The 16,377-nt window shown below is 34.1% G+C and overlaps 1 protein-coding gene across 4 annotated transcripts in view; it reads right to left on the bottom strand.

Moving 5' to 3' along the window:
• The window catches only part of LOC129002962 (protein groucho), a 64,321-nt gene that overhangs the window by 8,796 nt on the left and 39,148 nt on the right, over positions 1–16,377 (bottom strand). For all 4 annotated transcript variants that reach the window (XM_054431109.1, XM_054431108.1, XM_054431107.1 and 1 more), the window contains exons 9-10: positions 15,659–15,751; positions 2,368–2,421 (exon numbers count right to left, since the gene is read on the bottom strand). In XM_054431109.1, coding sequence (XP_054287084.1) covers positions 2,368–2,421; positions 15,659–15,751 — 147 coding nt within the window. The remainder of the gene's footprint in view (positions 1–2,367; positions 2,422–15,658; positions 15,752–16,377) is intronic.

Here is a 16,377-nt window from a genome sequence, read left to right on the forward strand (position 1 = left end):
CCATAGAAACTACCTCCGCACCCTAAAAAAACATAACCCCTTAAAATAAAATGTGGTGCAGTTTTGCATACGATTGTACAAAGAAACTCCAAATATAAAGGGAGAAATTATACCGTAACACATAGCTAAACAGTACCTTTTTAACAACGTTGTTATACTAAACCATTTACAAATATTTTTCTGAAATAATAATTTTAATGAATTAACATAATCCGATCATAATTTTGACTTTAATTAAATGTACATTTTAAAATATTTTTTGATGCCCAACAAAGTAGGGGGTAGGTGTGCCAAACCCAATTAATACCCTTTTTTCCACCTACGTATTTACCAATAACAAATGTTCTTAGTTGACTAACGGTTCAACATTATGGTTTAAGGCAAACATCGTTCGAGGATGGATAGGAAAATAGGATTTTTTATTACAATCGATATGTTAATAAGGGGTTTTTTAACATCCCTTTTTCACCCGCCCTACTAAGCTATTTTTACGATTAAGGTGTCATTTTTAAGCTTATGATCTAGTAGAGGTAAGAATGGCAATTAAAATGTAATTTCCTCATGGCTTAACCTCTTTGTGTTTGTTTTCTTAAGATGCTTTCTAAGTTAGAGTGCTTCTGACCAACATTCTATCCGTAACGGTTTTAAATGTGAATTGTATTTGAACGGCTAATCCAGTGCCGGATTTACCACTAGGCCGATTAGGCCGCGGCCTAGGGCCGCAAGCAAGAGGGGGCCGCAGAGGATTGGGAAAAACATTTTTTTAGATACAATTTTTAAAAAATAATTTATTTTAAACCACCAGTTTACCGCGATCACAGGTGACCATAATGATGTCTCCGTGGACCGAGGGAGATGTTCACGATTTTGCCGCGGCCTCGGGTGCCTGTGATTGTCCCGTGATTGTGGCCCGCGGGAGACGTTCATGATTTAGCCGCGGCCGCGGGTGACGTTCACGAATTAGATGCTGTATCGAGTTGTCAATGATGATGTCCCCGTGATTGCGGCCCGTTTGCGGGAGATTTTCACGATATCGCCGCGGTCACAAGTGTCGATGATGATGTCCCCGTCATTGCGGTCCGCGGTAGATGTTCATGATTTCACCACGGCCGCCATTGTTGACAATGCATCCCCGTGATTGCGGCCCACGGGAGATGTTAACGATTTCGCCGCGGCTGGGGGTGTCAATGTGGATGTCCCCGTGGTGGCTTACCGAGGAGGATGTTTATGATTTCGGCACGGCCGCGGGTGACAATGATGAAGTCCTCAAGATCGCAGTCCACGGGAGATTTTTTTAACACGAATTTGCCGCGATCGCAAGTGTTGATGATGATGTTCACGTGATTGCGGCTCGCGGCAGATGTTCATGATTTCACCGCGGCTGCGAGTGTTGATGATGATGTCCCCGTGATTGCGGCCCACGGGAGTTGTTAACGATTTCGCCGCGGCTGGGGGTGTCAATGTGGATGTCCCCGTGGTGGCTTACCGAGGAGGATGTTTACGATTTCGGCACGGCCGCGGGTGACAATGATGAAGTCCTCAAGATCGCAGTCCACGGGAGATTTTTTTAACACGAATTTGCCGCGATCGCAAGTGTTGATGATGATGTTCACGTGATTGCGGCTCGCGGCAGATGTTCATGATTTCACCGCGGCTGCGAGTGTTGATGATGATGTCCCCGTGATTGCGGCCCACGGGAGTTGTTAACGATTTCGCCGCGGCTGGGGGTGTCAATGTGGATGTCCCCGTGGTGGCTTACCGAGGAGGATGTTTACGATTTCGGCACGGCCGCGGGTGACAATGATGAAGTCCTCATGATCGCAGTACACGGGAGAGGTTTTTAACACGACTTTGCCGCGATCACAAGTTTCGATGATGATGTCCCCGTGATTGCGGCCCGCGGGAGATGTTCACGATTTTACTGCGGTCCCGGATAGTTATGATCACTAAGCCATCATAGTTATGATGGCTTTGACTTGGTTTAGGAGAGATGTCCACGATTTCATCCAGGATCACGGGTGTCGATGATGATGTCCCCTTGATGTATAGGAGATAGTCACTATTACTTCCGCGATCGCAAGGAATTTTCACCACAGGGGGAGGGCCGCTCAAGTAATTTGGCCTAGGGCCGCAAGTACCCTAAATCCGGCACTGGGCTAATCCTTAGTTTAAAACAGGCGTAATCTTTGAAAGGTAAAATATACTTATAGTTTTGCCTCAGGAACAAGTTTTGAATCGTCTTAAATGCACAATTCGCACATAGGTTCCCTTATGTGTGTATTTCTGCATTAATAATTGCAAAAATGCTAGCTGCAACAACCACAGTTAATCGACTAACTAGTATTTACCAAGGATTTGATTTTTTACCTCGTTAGCCACATCGACTACCAACTCCTGGTCACTCTTGTCCCCATCGCTATCCTGGAACATTAACTCATCATTAGTTCTTCATTCATAACACATTGAAACATTTCCTACCAGATAACAAACTAAATGGTTTATTTATTCAGTAATTGTATATATATTTATAAAAAATAATGGAATTTGATGTTTGGAGATGAGTGTGGGGTGGGGAAAGCACACAAAATTTAAGGAGAGTATAGTATTAATTCTTGAAATTTTGTCCCTATTGTCACAATATCATTATATTACTAACAAAATAATGCAATACTCTCTTTAAACATGTATCATATCAATTAATTTTTTTAAAACAATAACCATAGAGAAGTAATATCACATTTCAACAGTTGATGAGTGTGCAGTTCATTATGTGAGCAGCGCTCGACGAGGTGACACCAGATGAAAAACTACTCGAGCTGAAGAGCGGTTAAGAGGAACGGAGGGTCCTGCAGGCAAGGCTACTGCAAGACCTAACGAAGGGTGGGACAAAACCATCACGGCTGTAGTAATTAATGAATCGGTGGCGACGCGACTTCCCTATCCAAGTGGTAATAGTCCAACAGGGACATAGTTAAGTATGCTTATCCTCCCTCCCCACCATAGAGGGGTGGACAATGTACTGAAATATTGATGCTATTTATAGATTCTGCATTGTAGTTTTTTGTTTGTTTTATTTTAGTCTCTACACCAGTGGTAAACACCCACCAACTACTATGAGCTCACTATATAGTTGGGTTGAATCAACTCAAATTCTTTTCAGAGGTTCTAACTCAAACTGCTTGGATACAAACGAATATGTGAGGAATCAAACCTGTACACCTGTACATGCAAGTCGGACATGCCAACATTGATAGGTCGGAAAAACACTCTAAAAATTGATTTACATTATATAATGAGTATTGACTTTGATTTTATAAGCGCTTTTAATAAGGAATAATTCATAAATATAATCAATCGGTGATCTAGCAATTTATTAAAAAGCTTTTTTGGTCGGAAAATCACAAAAAAATTAAATATTGGAAAAAATGCATTTGTACTAAAATTAAACACCATCCATATATTTTAGTATAATTAAAAAAATAAATGAATAAATCAAACCAATTAAAAATTAAATAAAAACCACTTGCTTTACTTATTGGACTTGTTTCTTTTTTATTTTCAATCATACATCTAATCCAACCATCAATTAAAAATAATACACTCATTAATCCCTCAAAAAAAAAAAGAGAAAAGTGTAGACAAGAGTTTTACACAAAAATACTCATCATTAAATACATTTTACAGTGCTCATTTTCAACAGCACACTTTATCCTCTACATTACGTGGGATTGCAGATCGGAAAAGATTCGCAGAGAGGAAGACATCAGCAAGGCTTGTATGATCACAACACCATTGCTCATTTAATGGGTTCTCATTGTTCCAGAGCTCTCATTATCAGCGCTTGCTCGCGAGCACTCTGCTCTCTTCCCTCGGTTTCGTTTGCTCGGTTACTCATCATCTACCACAAGGACACTCGTCACCACTACGCTGCTCTAATGACGTTTTGTGTAAAACTAAATGTTCAAATGATGTTCTTCAGCTATATTTTTTTTCCATTTGGTAATTTGAACTGCTTTAAATATTAGTTTGCTCTACTCTAGATGACTTTAATTAATGTGTGCATACTTTCAAAATTAAAATATTTGATTTTTCAAATAGTTATTTTATATTTAAAAATAATAAGTTTGGCTCAAATATGAGTCTATTTTACTTCTGTCTGTCTTTATTATGATTAATACTTTTTCCATCAATTCTATGCTTATGAAATCATTATCAGTCTAAACTATTCAGTTTTTATGGTTTATTAGCATGTGCAACTGTCTGTCGACTTTTGCTCTGGTATGAAAAATATACATATTTGTATGGTTTTGGTTATCTGAGGTTAAATGGAATAGTATGCCAAATTAAAAACACAATTCACACCTTCAAAGTAACAGTTATCAATTATATTGACAACATAACATATTATAGAACCACAGACCAAACATTTAACACTAACAGGTTGGCCAACACAACTATCAAGTTTGACTGGTGACAATATTTTACACCGTACAGTTTGAGCCCGGCAGGTGCTAGTGAGGGACAGTGGCCAGCTGTAGACGATAACTTGACTGAACGGAGTCGATTTATTCAACAGTTTGACCAGATCATATGTGAGCCTGTGGCTTTGTCACAATTATTGTCATCATTACAACAAACCATCGTTAATTTCGCCCGTCCAACCATAACGCCACACAGGTAGTTAGTTACTGGCTGCAATTATTTATTTTTGGAATTAAATTATACTATCCAATATTGATGTTATAAGTTGAACGTTTTTATGTACATAAATATGAGTTTTACTGAATACTCTTCTTAACTGTTCAGTTAAGTGAACAGCGCAGTTTCTTACAATATTGAAATAACTGTTTGATATAATAAAGTGTGATGTATGTGTACAAATGACCATCAATTGATCAAATCTCCATTAACACGTTATTGTTGAATGTGTTAATTTCAAACTTCATTGCTTTTTATTTTGAAATAGGTACTCCAAGTTTTTTTTTTTATTAATTGCTTCATTTTGACTCAATTGAATTTTAAAGAATAGTCTTATAACATACATACAGTAATACAATACAAATTCAATAGTGTCTTAAATAACTTCTAAGCACAAACAAGTAGAGAATAAAAATTAAAAGATTTAACAAAAACGATTTCTGATACTGTATAAATATTACAAATGCTGTTTAAATTTGAGTTGTTAAAAATAAGCTCGTCGCCAAATACAAAATTAAAGAGTCTTGACCTCCCTTCAAAAAGGAAGATTGAGGTTTTAGAGAAAAGGACCGAATATAATATGACTGCATCGGTACTAATAAAGTAGGGTGTTGGTGTCTGAAATACAAAATATTTAGACTATTCCATCAATGAACATTGCGTTACTTGATTTAATATTAAACCATTAATCCAATAACCATTACATCTGGACTAATGTGTTTAACCATTAATCTGTTCTAGTTTTAAATAGTTTACCGGTTGGATCTAAACTAATTAATTAAGTTTAGAAAATGAAACAAAAATCCATGTAATTAAAAGTTAGTGTAATTAATGTAACTATCAGAGTTTCAAAATTTAACAAATATCCTTTCTTTGATCAACATTCTGCAGCGAACAACTAAAAAGAAAATAAAAAAGCTTAGTTAGTTATTAATTAAAAAGATAATAAAAGATATATGACAGAGCGCTTGGAAATTGCTATCATTGTGTCTTACTCTATAATCTTTTAAACAAGGGATTTTTCAGTTTTGATTTACTTTCTACTGTATTGCCTTGTTGTCATAACTGTAAGGTTGTTGTCATAAAATACAGTGTCCAATTGATTGATTAACATCCAAAATATTTTATTGAAAAAAACTCAAATGTGAAACAAATTCTTTTTTTGTCATAAACATTTTTTAAATGAGTTGCAAACTTGTCTGACAAATCCATGACAAAAAGTATAATAGAGCCCTGGTTTGGAGAGAGGAACAATAAATAACATGGGACAATGAAACGACCTGCTTTAGGCAACAATAAAAAGGTGTGGCGCAGCAGAAAAACCGGCCACATAAAACAGTAGAAAACTCATCACCTGGCTGAATACTGAGAGAGGGAGGGAGGGATCAATATGTCCACTTACAGACGGAATGGGAATGATCATCCGTTAGTGCTTCTCACACTACGCAGACGACATGAACGCAAACAGGATGAGTCGAGCACAAACAAAATCATTTTAGGAAAAATAAAGTTAAATGTTAAATAACAATTTTAAAGACAAGTTATTGAAACAAGTCCTCTCTATATGGGGTTAAAAATTTACAATAAAATTCCAATCTCCTTAAAGCAATTAAACTTAGCAAAATTTACAGACAAAATCAAAACAGTTTTAGTAGAAAAAGCATGTTAAACTCTTGAGGAATTTTTCAACGACTCCTGGTAACAGACACCCAATCTCTCATCAACCTCTCCTAACATAAACAGTTCCACCATGCTGTAGCTTTTGTAGGGGTAACTTACTGGCTAAATCTTAGGTTTTTTATATATTTAGAATTCCTTATTTATTAGAAACCTTGACAATGTACCTGTCTGTGTATTACGTTTGTAATAATTTTAACAGATGTTATGTGCAATGAAGAATTGTCATTTGTCATTAAATGGGTGTAAAATAAGTGTAAAATTGTAACAAATTTAAGAGACCCCTTTAAGACCCATCATCCTCTTACGTCAGCTATTAACAATATTACATAACCTTAGGTCCTGTCAGTAGTTGTAGTGTAGGGTGCTTTTAAGCTTATTTATTACTTTACACTATAGAAAGACATTCTATTCCCATGTAAAAGTTGTTGGCAGTTTTTTAATCAAAATTGTCGAAGTTTATGTGAGCCACAGACAAGATTGCACTGATCTAAATCACTAATTTATGTTGAATACACAGACTTTTTAACAAAGTCGAACTAATGGAATGAATTATGGTGTATAGGAACTGTTATGACCCATCAACTTGTTCAGCAATAATAAATAGGGTAGAAAACAGAATTTTAGACCCTAGCGCATTCTGTGACTGGCTCACATAACTATGTTCTTTTTTAATAAAAAAAAAAAATTGCTACAGCTGTTTCCTTATAGATGGGATGTCTACTTCAGTATCCAATAGTCAATGCTTATACACTATAATATCTCCTCTACTTTATCAAACACTGAGTAATTCTTTAAACCTTAATTTTTTTATAATAACCATTACTAACCCAACAATATTAAACGTAAAACAAACTGTACAAAATCAGATCAGCCACCATAAATTTGCCTAAAAGATAAATGAGAAAAGTGTCAAAGTATGATAAGCGATAAAATTTGTCCGATGACCCATACATTTCAAACGGAAAGATAAAATAAATATCAGCGGAGGACGATATATTACAACAGATAGACAGGCTGTCGCGTATATACAATGGGACTGTGTCATATATTACAGGTACAACTCATCAGTTGTGGCAGTACAGGGGGGGAGATAACGGTGGAGGGGGAGGGGGAGATCAATAGGCTCTTTAAGTGGGAATCACTTGGCTAAGGCTGTATCTTTGCTTCAGCTACAGATAGGATGGTTGTCGTAATTACTACTAACTGCAAGGATAATCAATATGGTTTCAGTGTCAAGAGAATATGCAAAGTTTTCTCATAAAAGCCTTTTTGTATATACATGATAATTGAATTAAATAGTTAGTAGATAGGTTTATTATAGGAATTATGGGGGCTAAAGCAAAAAGATGGATACTGTCATTGACTATACACTAACTTACATACTGTGTATAATCAATCATTGTAAAATGTTACAGTGCGGTATAAGTAATTTAAATAATATATAGAAATAGTAACTATCTATCTGGGAATATGGTGTCAAAGAAACTTTCTATCAAACAGAAAAGCTGGGTGAAGTGGTTTTAATGCAATAGCGACTATTGATACAACTTCAGTATCCAATAGTCAATAAGGCCCTAATTCCATTTGTGGTTCGAAACTGTTCTCAGCTGTTTTGTTACAAAAACAGCTGGTCTTGGTAACAAAGCATACAAGGCATCTTGAAAACACATCTTTAGTTCATACTTAAATAAAAATACGCTCTGTTGAGTCCCTGGTCCCGAATAAGTTATTAGAGAGTCGGCAATTGAAACTTGAGTAAGAGATAATTGTTATTATTGTGTTCAATTCAAACGTTATCATATCAAAAATTAATTTTTCTAATTAATTGGATCTTACTTTGAGTGCTATATTGTAAGGTTTATTTGCAATCACATTTAATACACTTAATGTAAGGGAAGGGGCCGAACCCTGTTAACATTAATATTATTGCGTAAAAATCTACCTTCCGGCAGGTTCAAAATTGCAAAGTACATATACTTTTTTTCCGAATTAAAAGTACCTTCACTATATTTTATCTACCTTAAAACTTATAGTTGTTTCCATTAAGAGGAGCAAAATCTAAGCTGCTGAGTATTACTTCGGAATAAACTAGGTAAACCTTCCTAAATCTTCGCTAAACTTGTTTGTTAGATTTATTCAACATACATTAAGATATTTGTTTGAACACTACTTGATATTTTATTGTTATTTTTAAAAATCTGAATTTTTTTACAATAAAACCAGGATTTGGTAAGTTTTTGCTGAGCATTTAACACCATTGCCCAGGTGTGTTTTTTGTGGTACAAATCCAATCTTAACTAAAACGATTCTAACTTATTACGCATTTACTTTTAAGATTTTAGATATTTTCCGCCCAATTTCCAACAAAATACACCTGTCAAATCAAATATCAAATGTATTCCCAATACCCAATTCAACTACTTAAACATAAATTTTTCAGCTGAATCAATTATTAGGTATTTAGGATAAAAAACGAGGGATGATCAATATGTCCACTTGGGGGGAGAGTGGGGGGGAGTTGTCACAACGTCTGACTGTCTCTCTCATCTCTCTCGGAGAGGTGAATGTATTACCATCTCACATTGCTGCTCCGTGCGCTTCAATCAAATCCTGCCAGCTAACAAAAGACGGCAACACTGCCAAAGCAGAAATGAAAAAAACTTCCTCTACTGTGAATTTATATTAGTGGTTATTAAAATTGGAGATAAAAACTGGAAGGATGGTTAGCAGGCGTGTTTGGCATTTTTTTTTAGTTATAAATATTTAAACTTGTATAGACATTAATTTTATTAAAGTAAAAATTTATGGTTAAGTTATATGGACATTTTAGCAATTTTCGTTTATTTGGAAGGCAAAAAGTACCACTTGCTCAAAAATGTTAGATTTGTGTATCTTCAGTAGACCTAACATCTAACCACATCAGGGGACAGCGAGCTGGTCTAGTGGTTAGAGCCCTGGACTTAGGTTCCAGAGGTCCTGGGTTCAAATCCCGCCAAATCACCAATGGATTTTATCCATGTGATGATTCCGCAACCCCTAGGTCTTGCCTGAAGTAATTTGAAAAACAATTCCGGGCTCGTGCCTAGCGTCCTAGGACAAAAAAAAGAAAAACATCTAACCAAAAAGTATTTTGTTGATTAAATTCAAATAAAACTGGTTATCAGTGTTAGTGCTTTCAAATCAGTCCGATTCAACCACGGAAGGAGTTTCGGAGTTCAAAAATTCAGTTTATTATTTCATTTGACACTTTTCAACTTTGGCAATCTTACAACTAATTGAACTACCGGTAATGTAAGAAGACAAATAGAAATAACTTATTTATATTTTGTAACATTTTCATTCCACACCAAATTCTTTTTTCCTACTGATGGACACTATCAATATAGAAAAGCAAAAAGTAACAAATAACGATTTTAAGTGCAACTAACAAAGAGTTCAACCCATTATGCCAACTTCCACTATAGCTTTTACCAGTTAAAATTAGGTGGTCCTCCAACCTAGATATGTTACAGATTGGCCTCCACATGAGATGCACACTGGACCTATACAGCAAGCAGTCTTCTGGTTCAGGATTGAGTATACTCAAATGTTCTATCAATGTCCAGAGTACATGGACCGAATATTTTCACAATGGACAAACAAGGGAGGACACAATGACAGCAACTCGACTCATACAAGCACAAGTACAAAGGCCGAGTTATCCGACTCTAATCACCTCTCTGCTTTGTCCTTCGCCTAAATTATACAAACCTCATGTCCCCCCTCCACTCCTCCACGCTGCTTTGCACATTCTGCATCGTTTTAATCATCTAATATTCCAAATTAGGAATCCTTGAATGAAATTCATTTCTGTAAACTGTATCAGTGTTCGTTAATGTTGGTGGTTATGTTTTACTAGTTGATGGATGATTTGTTTTATTTTGTGATGATAAGTGGTGATTTGTCATAATTTAAGTGAATCTATGGATTCAAATAAAAACTTTATAAAGCACTGAATGATTAAAAACATCTTTATACATATACCTAATATTAAAATGGTAATATTCCGTTGATAAGCGATTCGGTTTGTTTAAAGAAGTGTTATTCATATAAAAAATCTAAATTTATGTAAACTTTTAAGTTAGCCCTACCAAATATAAAGAGGGGGGACTTTAATAAAGAGGGGGGAACTGTACAAGACACCCTCAAATTAATTTGAAATAATATAAACATTTTTTAGTTTAGTCTCGCCTAATAATAAAGATGGATTATTACTGATCCAAAGTAATGGTTTTATAATGGCTATAGATAATAGACAAATTTATTTTTATTTTCTTCCAGATAAACAATAGCATCATGATTGTTAAATCTCTTGCTGGCTATAATATGCCTTATTGTGAAGTGTATTTCAATTTAAAATATCTGATTACAAGATTTGTTTTCAATTTGTCACATTTCATTATGTTTCTGTTTGGTTTTAGCAAAGAAATTTTATATTTTCGTTTTACCTTTGATGTCATCAGTTTAAAAACTGTTTAAACCTAATTTTAAAAATATCCCATTGCTTCATTTACCGATCATTTAGTATCCTGAGAGTAGAGTCTACACTGTTTTCTGTACACCGATTATTTCCATAAAGTAAGAGAAAATCCTTAAGTCGACATTTATTAGTACATTCAGGGGTAAACGAACATGAAACAGACATCAAAACATGAAACGATGAGAAGTCTACTTGCAGTTTAAAAACATCGGTAACGTGTGACAAATAACAAACTGACAAAGCAAAAAAATAAAAATTATTCACACACTTTTAATGATTTAATGCCATAAAACTATATAATTTAACAACAAAATATTTTGTCCAATAGTTTATACTAAAAATCATTTATAGTCTTTTTGTACAAACAAGGCCAAAAGGAACCAAACTTCCAAGCACTAGAAAGTTAGTGTTGGCAACACAAAAGGTTTTATTTAGAAACTCTTTCCCCAATGCCATCTTGACAGACAGAGACAGAGACACGCAATTGCAACCGAGCCATGCAATAACAGGATTATTGATCTGACACCTTCTCCCACTCTACGCCAAACTTGGGAAACATTCACAGCCCTCGGAGAACTTACGAACTTACAACTGTCGTAATGAGTTGCAGTCATCTTTGGATAGGATTTAATGACATTGAGGCAAAACACTTGTTTTGATGTTTACTTTTAGATTAATTCCGTCTTATGGTGAATGAATAAGTCGGAAAATCGTTTCTATTGTAGAACAAAATTGTGACAACTGATCAAATTAAAATTTATAAACTTCTTCTCTTTCTTGCAATGTCACTTACATTCTGGGTTGCTTCAATCATTAATGCTCATCATTAATCATCATCATTGCTCATGATTAATGGAATCATTAATACTGTACTTCAAATTAGAACCATTTTGGACTAAATTTCTGCAATCTTAACGAGCTGAGTGTAAAAAGTAATACAAATAAAATCAAGTGTTCATGGAAATTGAGGCAGAGAGTCTTGAAATTAGAATTTTCTATCCTAAGGTTTAAGGTTTAAATAAGAACATAAAAAGTAATAAAACATTTAAAATCAAAATGACGAAAAATGAAATACGTGGGTTTATAGTAAGACAGAATATTCTCCATCAAATTAAAGTTTCTACTGTTTAAACACAAAGTATTTAAAATGGTTGTAAAAAACAACTTTTTCTATCTGAGTATTTTCAATACACTTAAATGTGTACAATTTACCTTTTTTCAAACTAACAACACCAAACAACATGTTTTGAATCATTTGAACATTTTGTAACAAAACAAACCCTATAACACACCCAGGCCTGTCTTTACAAACAAGAATAGTACTTTGGTTTAGAATTTTAGTTATTTTAGTTTTAATGCCAGAGCCATCTTGATTGTTTTTCCTTTGACAATTGTCATGAACTTTGTAGTTTTTATGGAAAATAAATCATTCATTTAATTTAATATGCATATACAATTCGGATTTTTTTTTTAAACACTGAGTTTTACGTGTTTAAGTAAAACCAAAGGTACAACTATTTAAACTAAAGTCAATGTTTTTTTTCCTTTTATCCTGGCTACTACTAACCAGTATCAAAAAATTAGAGGATTTATGAAACAGAATCCGTCAGGTTTGTTCCTATATGTAAGGTTTAACCACAAGATTTTCTGCTCAATCTAGCATTTTTTACAAGACAAAATTAACGGCTTTATCTTTTAAAGGTTCTCACGATGAAAAGGATTCTAAATGAACAGGATATCTTCTACAAAACATGAACACAGGTCTTTAAATTTTACCATACAATAGCACCAACACGGATAATGTTAAGTAAGAATCTATTTAAAAACTGTAAACCTACCCGTAACATTTTTTACAGAAATTAATATTTTTACTAGTCTCTCAAATTTAAACCAAACAAAAAATATTTTACATCAGCCCTCAAGTAGACGTTTAGTGGGGAGGAGGAAATGGATGTAAAAGCCCGATGTGACATTGGGCAGTTTACCACCACTCGAGGGGAGATTTCACCCCTACCCCATGTCTCCCCTTCCCGATAAAACGCTAATTGAGTTGTTATATTCATTGCTCGCTGAAATCACCACCACTCCGGCTCTTATTAATAAGCAACGGTAATGCTTCGATAAATCTTAAAGTGAACTTTCCACCCACGGATTTATAAAGATCTCTTCCGAGTTTATTCCGTTGATTTTATCAGGGTCTAGAAATTATGTTAACTTACTTATAATGTATCTTACGATTGGATGTTTAATTTTAGTTTACTAGGTCCCTAACCACTCAGTAACCCACTACATCATCAGAGATTCTCACATAAGTTGGACATTTAAAAACATATTATTACTGATGGTTTATAGGCCAGCTTATACAAACAAGTTCCAAGGAGATTTCCTCTTTAGTTTGATTTGTTTCATTACAATAAAGTCTTTAACTTTACTAAACTCTAACAGAAGTAATGAAGAAACTTGCTACAAACACCTTGCCAAAACGAAGGTGAAACTATGAATATGCAAAGTAAAATTAAAATATATTAATTGTTCATTTATTTATTATTAATTATTATTTAATTAATATTTAATTTCAATAATAACCATTCATCTTTCATTATACTATTCATCCACCAAGAATCGAGTTGTTACAGTTTAGAAACAGTTTAGAAACACAGGAAATTATAAACAAAATTTTCACCCGAAAAATTCTACCGAAATTATTTTTAATAACTTTTTAAATAGTAAAAGTAGAAATTATTTACAGTGGCCAGTTGATTTTGCCAGACTAATCATCGCAAGTACTGATGACATTCGTTGTGCGGAACTATCCATATCGTAATTGAATCGGAATTATTAATGACAACTGAAATATTGATGGATCACAATCGACACTTTTGATGGCACTTTAATGGACCACATAAACTAATCATGGGAACAAAGGATACCAATTTTGGTATCCAACAATATTTTGTTGGTGGCAAAAATTATCTTTTTGGTTGTTTCAGAAATTAATCATAAAATTTGTTTTTACACAAGAGGTATTTTCGACTTAAAAATGTTCATAACATGAAAGAATTATTCATCCTTTGAGGTCAATGACACGTTGTTGCATATTTTAATCTGGATATGAGAGAAGAGTACCTAGTACAATTTATTTTCAAATATCAGAGTAATTATCAATGAATGGACAAGCTGCAGCCAGTAGCCAATTTTTAATTTGTAAAGATCATAACAATGAATGAAGGTCGGTCATAGAGTGAAATACTACGAGTAAACAGTTTTTGATACAATGATAGTTTACAATCATTTGAACTTTTAGTTTGGTGTAGCCTACTTAAAAAAATATTTATAGAACAGTTAACACAAAGGTTTTTGTAAATTTTAAGTTTAGTCAGTCAACGATGGAATGTTCAGTGAAGTATCTTTGTGTATAGATGCTTTGTGTATATCTTTGTTACAGAGTACCTACCAGCAGTTTCTTTGGTCTGGACCAATAATTAAAATCCCAATGATCAAAAGACAACAGCTGGGTTGAGTTTTAGACAATCAAAAAGCAACCTACTTATCTCAGGTTCAAATCAGATACCTTCCGATTATTAGCAATAATGCCCAGTCTACTTTGCTTTACTATTTTTTTCCTCAATGGTTTGGTATTTAATTCTATGAAGCATTATTTATCAATTCATTATTTATTTGTTTTCTTTAGTAGTATTTATATAATTCTATTTCTTTAGTAGTTTAGAGTTATGTAAGTTAGTTATTTTATTTTTTTTAATTATTTCTAAATAAATTCTACTAACAATTGTATTTGAACCTAAAAACTGCTAGAACAAATCATTACTTTTTGAACCGAAGCTTTTTTTTACTTTTGAGAGACAAACGTCATTTTTATGTTTCTGAAAAACAAATAATTGAATCCAAGAAATGGTAACAGTATGTTTCATTTCAGCTACGAAGCACATTCACGTTTCCTCCTCACGTCAGACATTACGACCCATTCTCACCAGGAAATAGACTGATTCCATTTCGACAGAATGGAAATTGTGAATACGATATTGATGATCTTTGTTTATTTCGTTCAGCAAGAGGAAATGTGCCCCCTTGTTGGAACTTGCCTGCACGAACGTTGGAACATTCGTAATGTTCGGTCGTGATCTCTTTGTTTCTGGTTGTTTATGAGTGACAAGCTTCCGCGACTGACAGGCTTTCGGTGATTTAAAACTGTCAACAGGAAGAGTGAGCAGCGCTTCAAAATATTATTACATCTCGGGACATTTTTTTCATTCTTTAGTACATTGATCAAACCATCTATTATGGGGAAAAACGTTAAATTTTGAGAAAAAATAGACTTGACAATAACACAACAATAACCTACTCAATTTTACTAGTTGTAAGGGGTAGCTTTATTTTATTTCAAAATAGTTTTGAATCTTAATAATTTTCTACGATTAAATTATTTTGCAAAACACAACTATGGGAAGGTTTTATTTAATATCTATAATTTTTAATATTTTGTAGTGGGGTTTTGTCGCCGGGACTCCTTACTTTAAAATCAATTTATTCAATTCCAAGCTGTTACATGAAATTCTAAAAATATTTGATTCTTTGAAATTCTCTATAATGTGATCATTTTGGAAAAAGCACAATTTTGACACGCCATATTGCATTTTATTCGATTGTTAAAATAAAGAATTAAATAATAAAACTATTTGTGAAGATTTCGTAATTTGAATTGTACAACAGCTAATACTATTGATCTAAGAGATCTTTACTTACGTGTGGTTGGATTTTCTCATGTTTCCGCCTCTTCACTTCAGGATCGACCGGTGACCTTGGGCGATACTTCTCCCCGGGAGATACGGAACTCCTCTGTCAAACACAAACAGGAAAAACTGTAAGATAGATGACTCAGAGCTCTATTTGAAGAAATCGACAGTGTTTTGTTACTTGATCTATCTTACTAGCCAGTTTCAGAAAAAAAAGGTTGATTCGAGGTCAAGTCTAAAAACAAAAATTTTATTGTATTAAATAATTTGAACCATTTCCTAAAAGAGATAAGGCTTAAACTACCCAAGATAAGCTCATTATCTTATTTAGCTGTAAAAAGGCTAAAAGGGAGATTTTTTTAGTGATGACATTTGGCACATTATATAGGCCTAATTAACATCTTGCTAAGGGGTGCTTTAAACATATAAGAGTTCCAGGGAGAGTTAGGAGATTAGCTGAGGTGGGTCGAACATAGCAGACATAAAAATCTTAATAAAGCACACAAAAGTTGACTGATGTGTATTATAAGCCAGGCTGTATATTTTATTGTAATTTCCTGTATCCTTACAATATAAAGACTACTTGTAGACAATGCTCTGTATTTTGTTCATTTTCAGTACGGTAATCCTGCACTGGCATAGTCGTGAACTAATGTATTGATGCAAATTACTATAGCTACATAACTTAACGATTACACACCAAAATTAACAGTAGAAAATTCAAAATAT

Source organism: Macrosteles quadrilineatus, unplaced genomic scaffold (assembly GCF_028750875.1).
Source record: "Macrosteles quadrilineatus isolate MER2022 unplaced genomic scaffold, UCM_ALF_1.0 Scaffold_9__3_contigs__length_116548681, whole genome shotgun sequence".
In the NCBI taxonomy this organism is placed as follows: Eukaryota; Metazoa; Arthropoda; class Insecta; order Hemiptera; family Cicadellidae; genus Macrosteles; species Macrosteles quadrilineatus.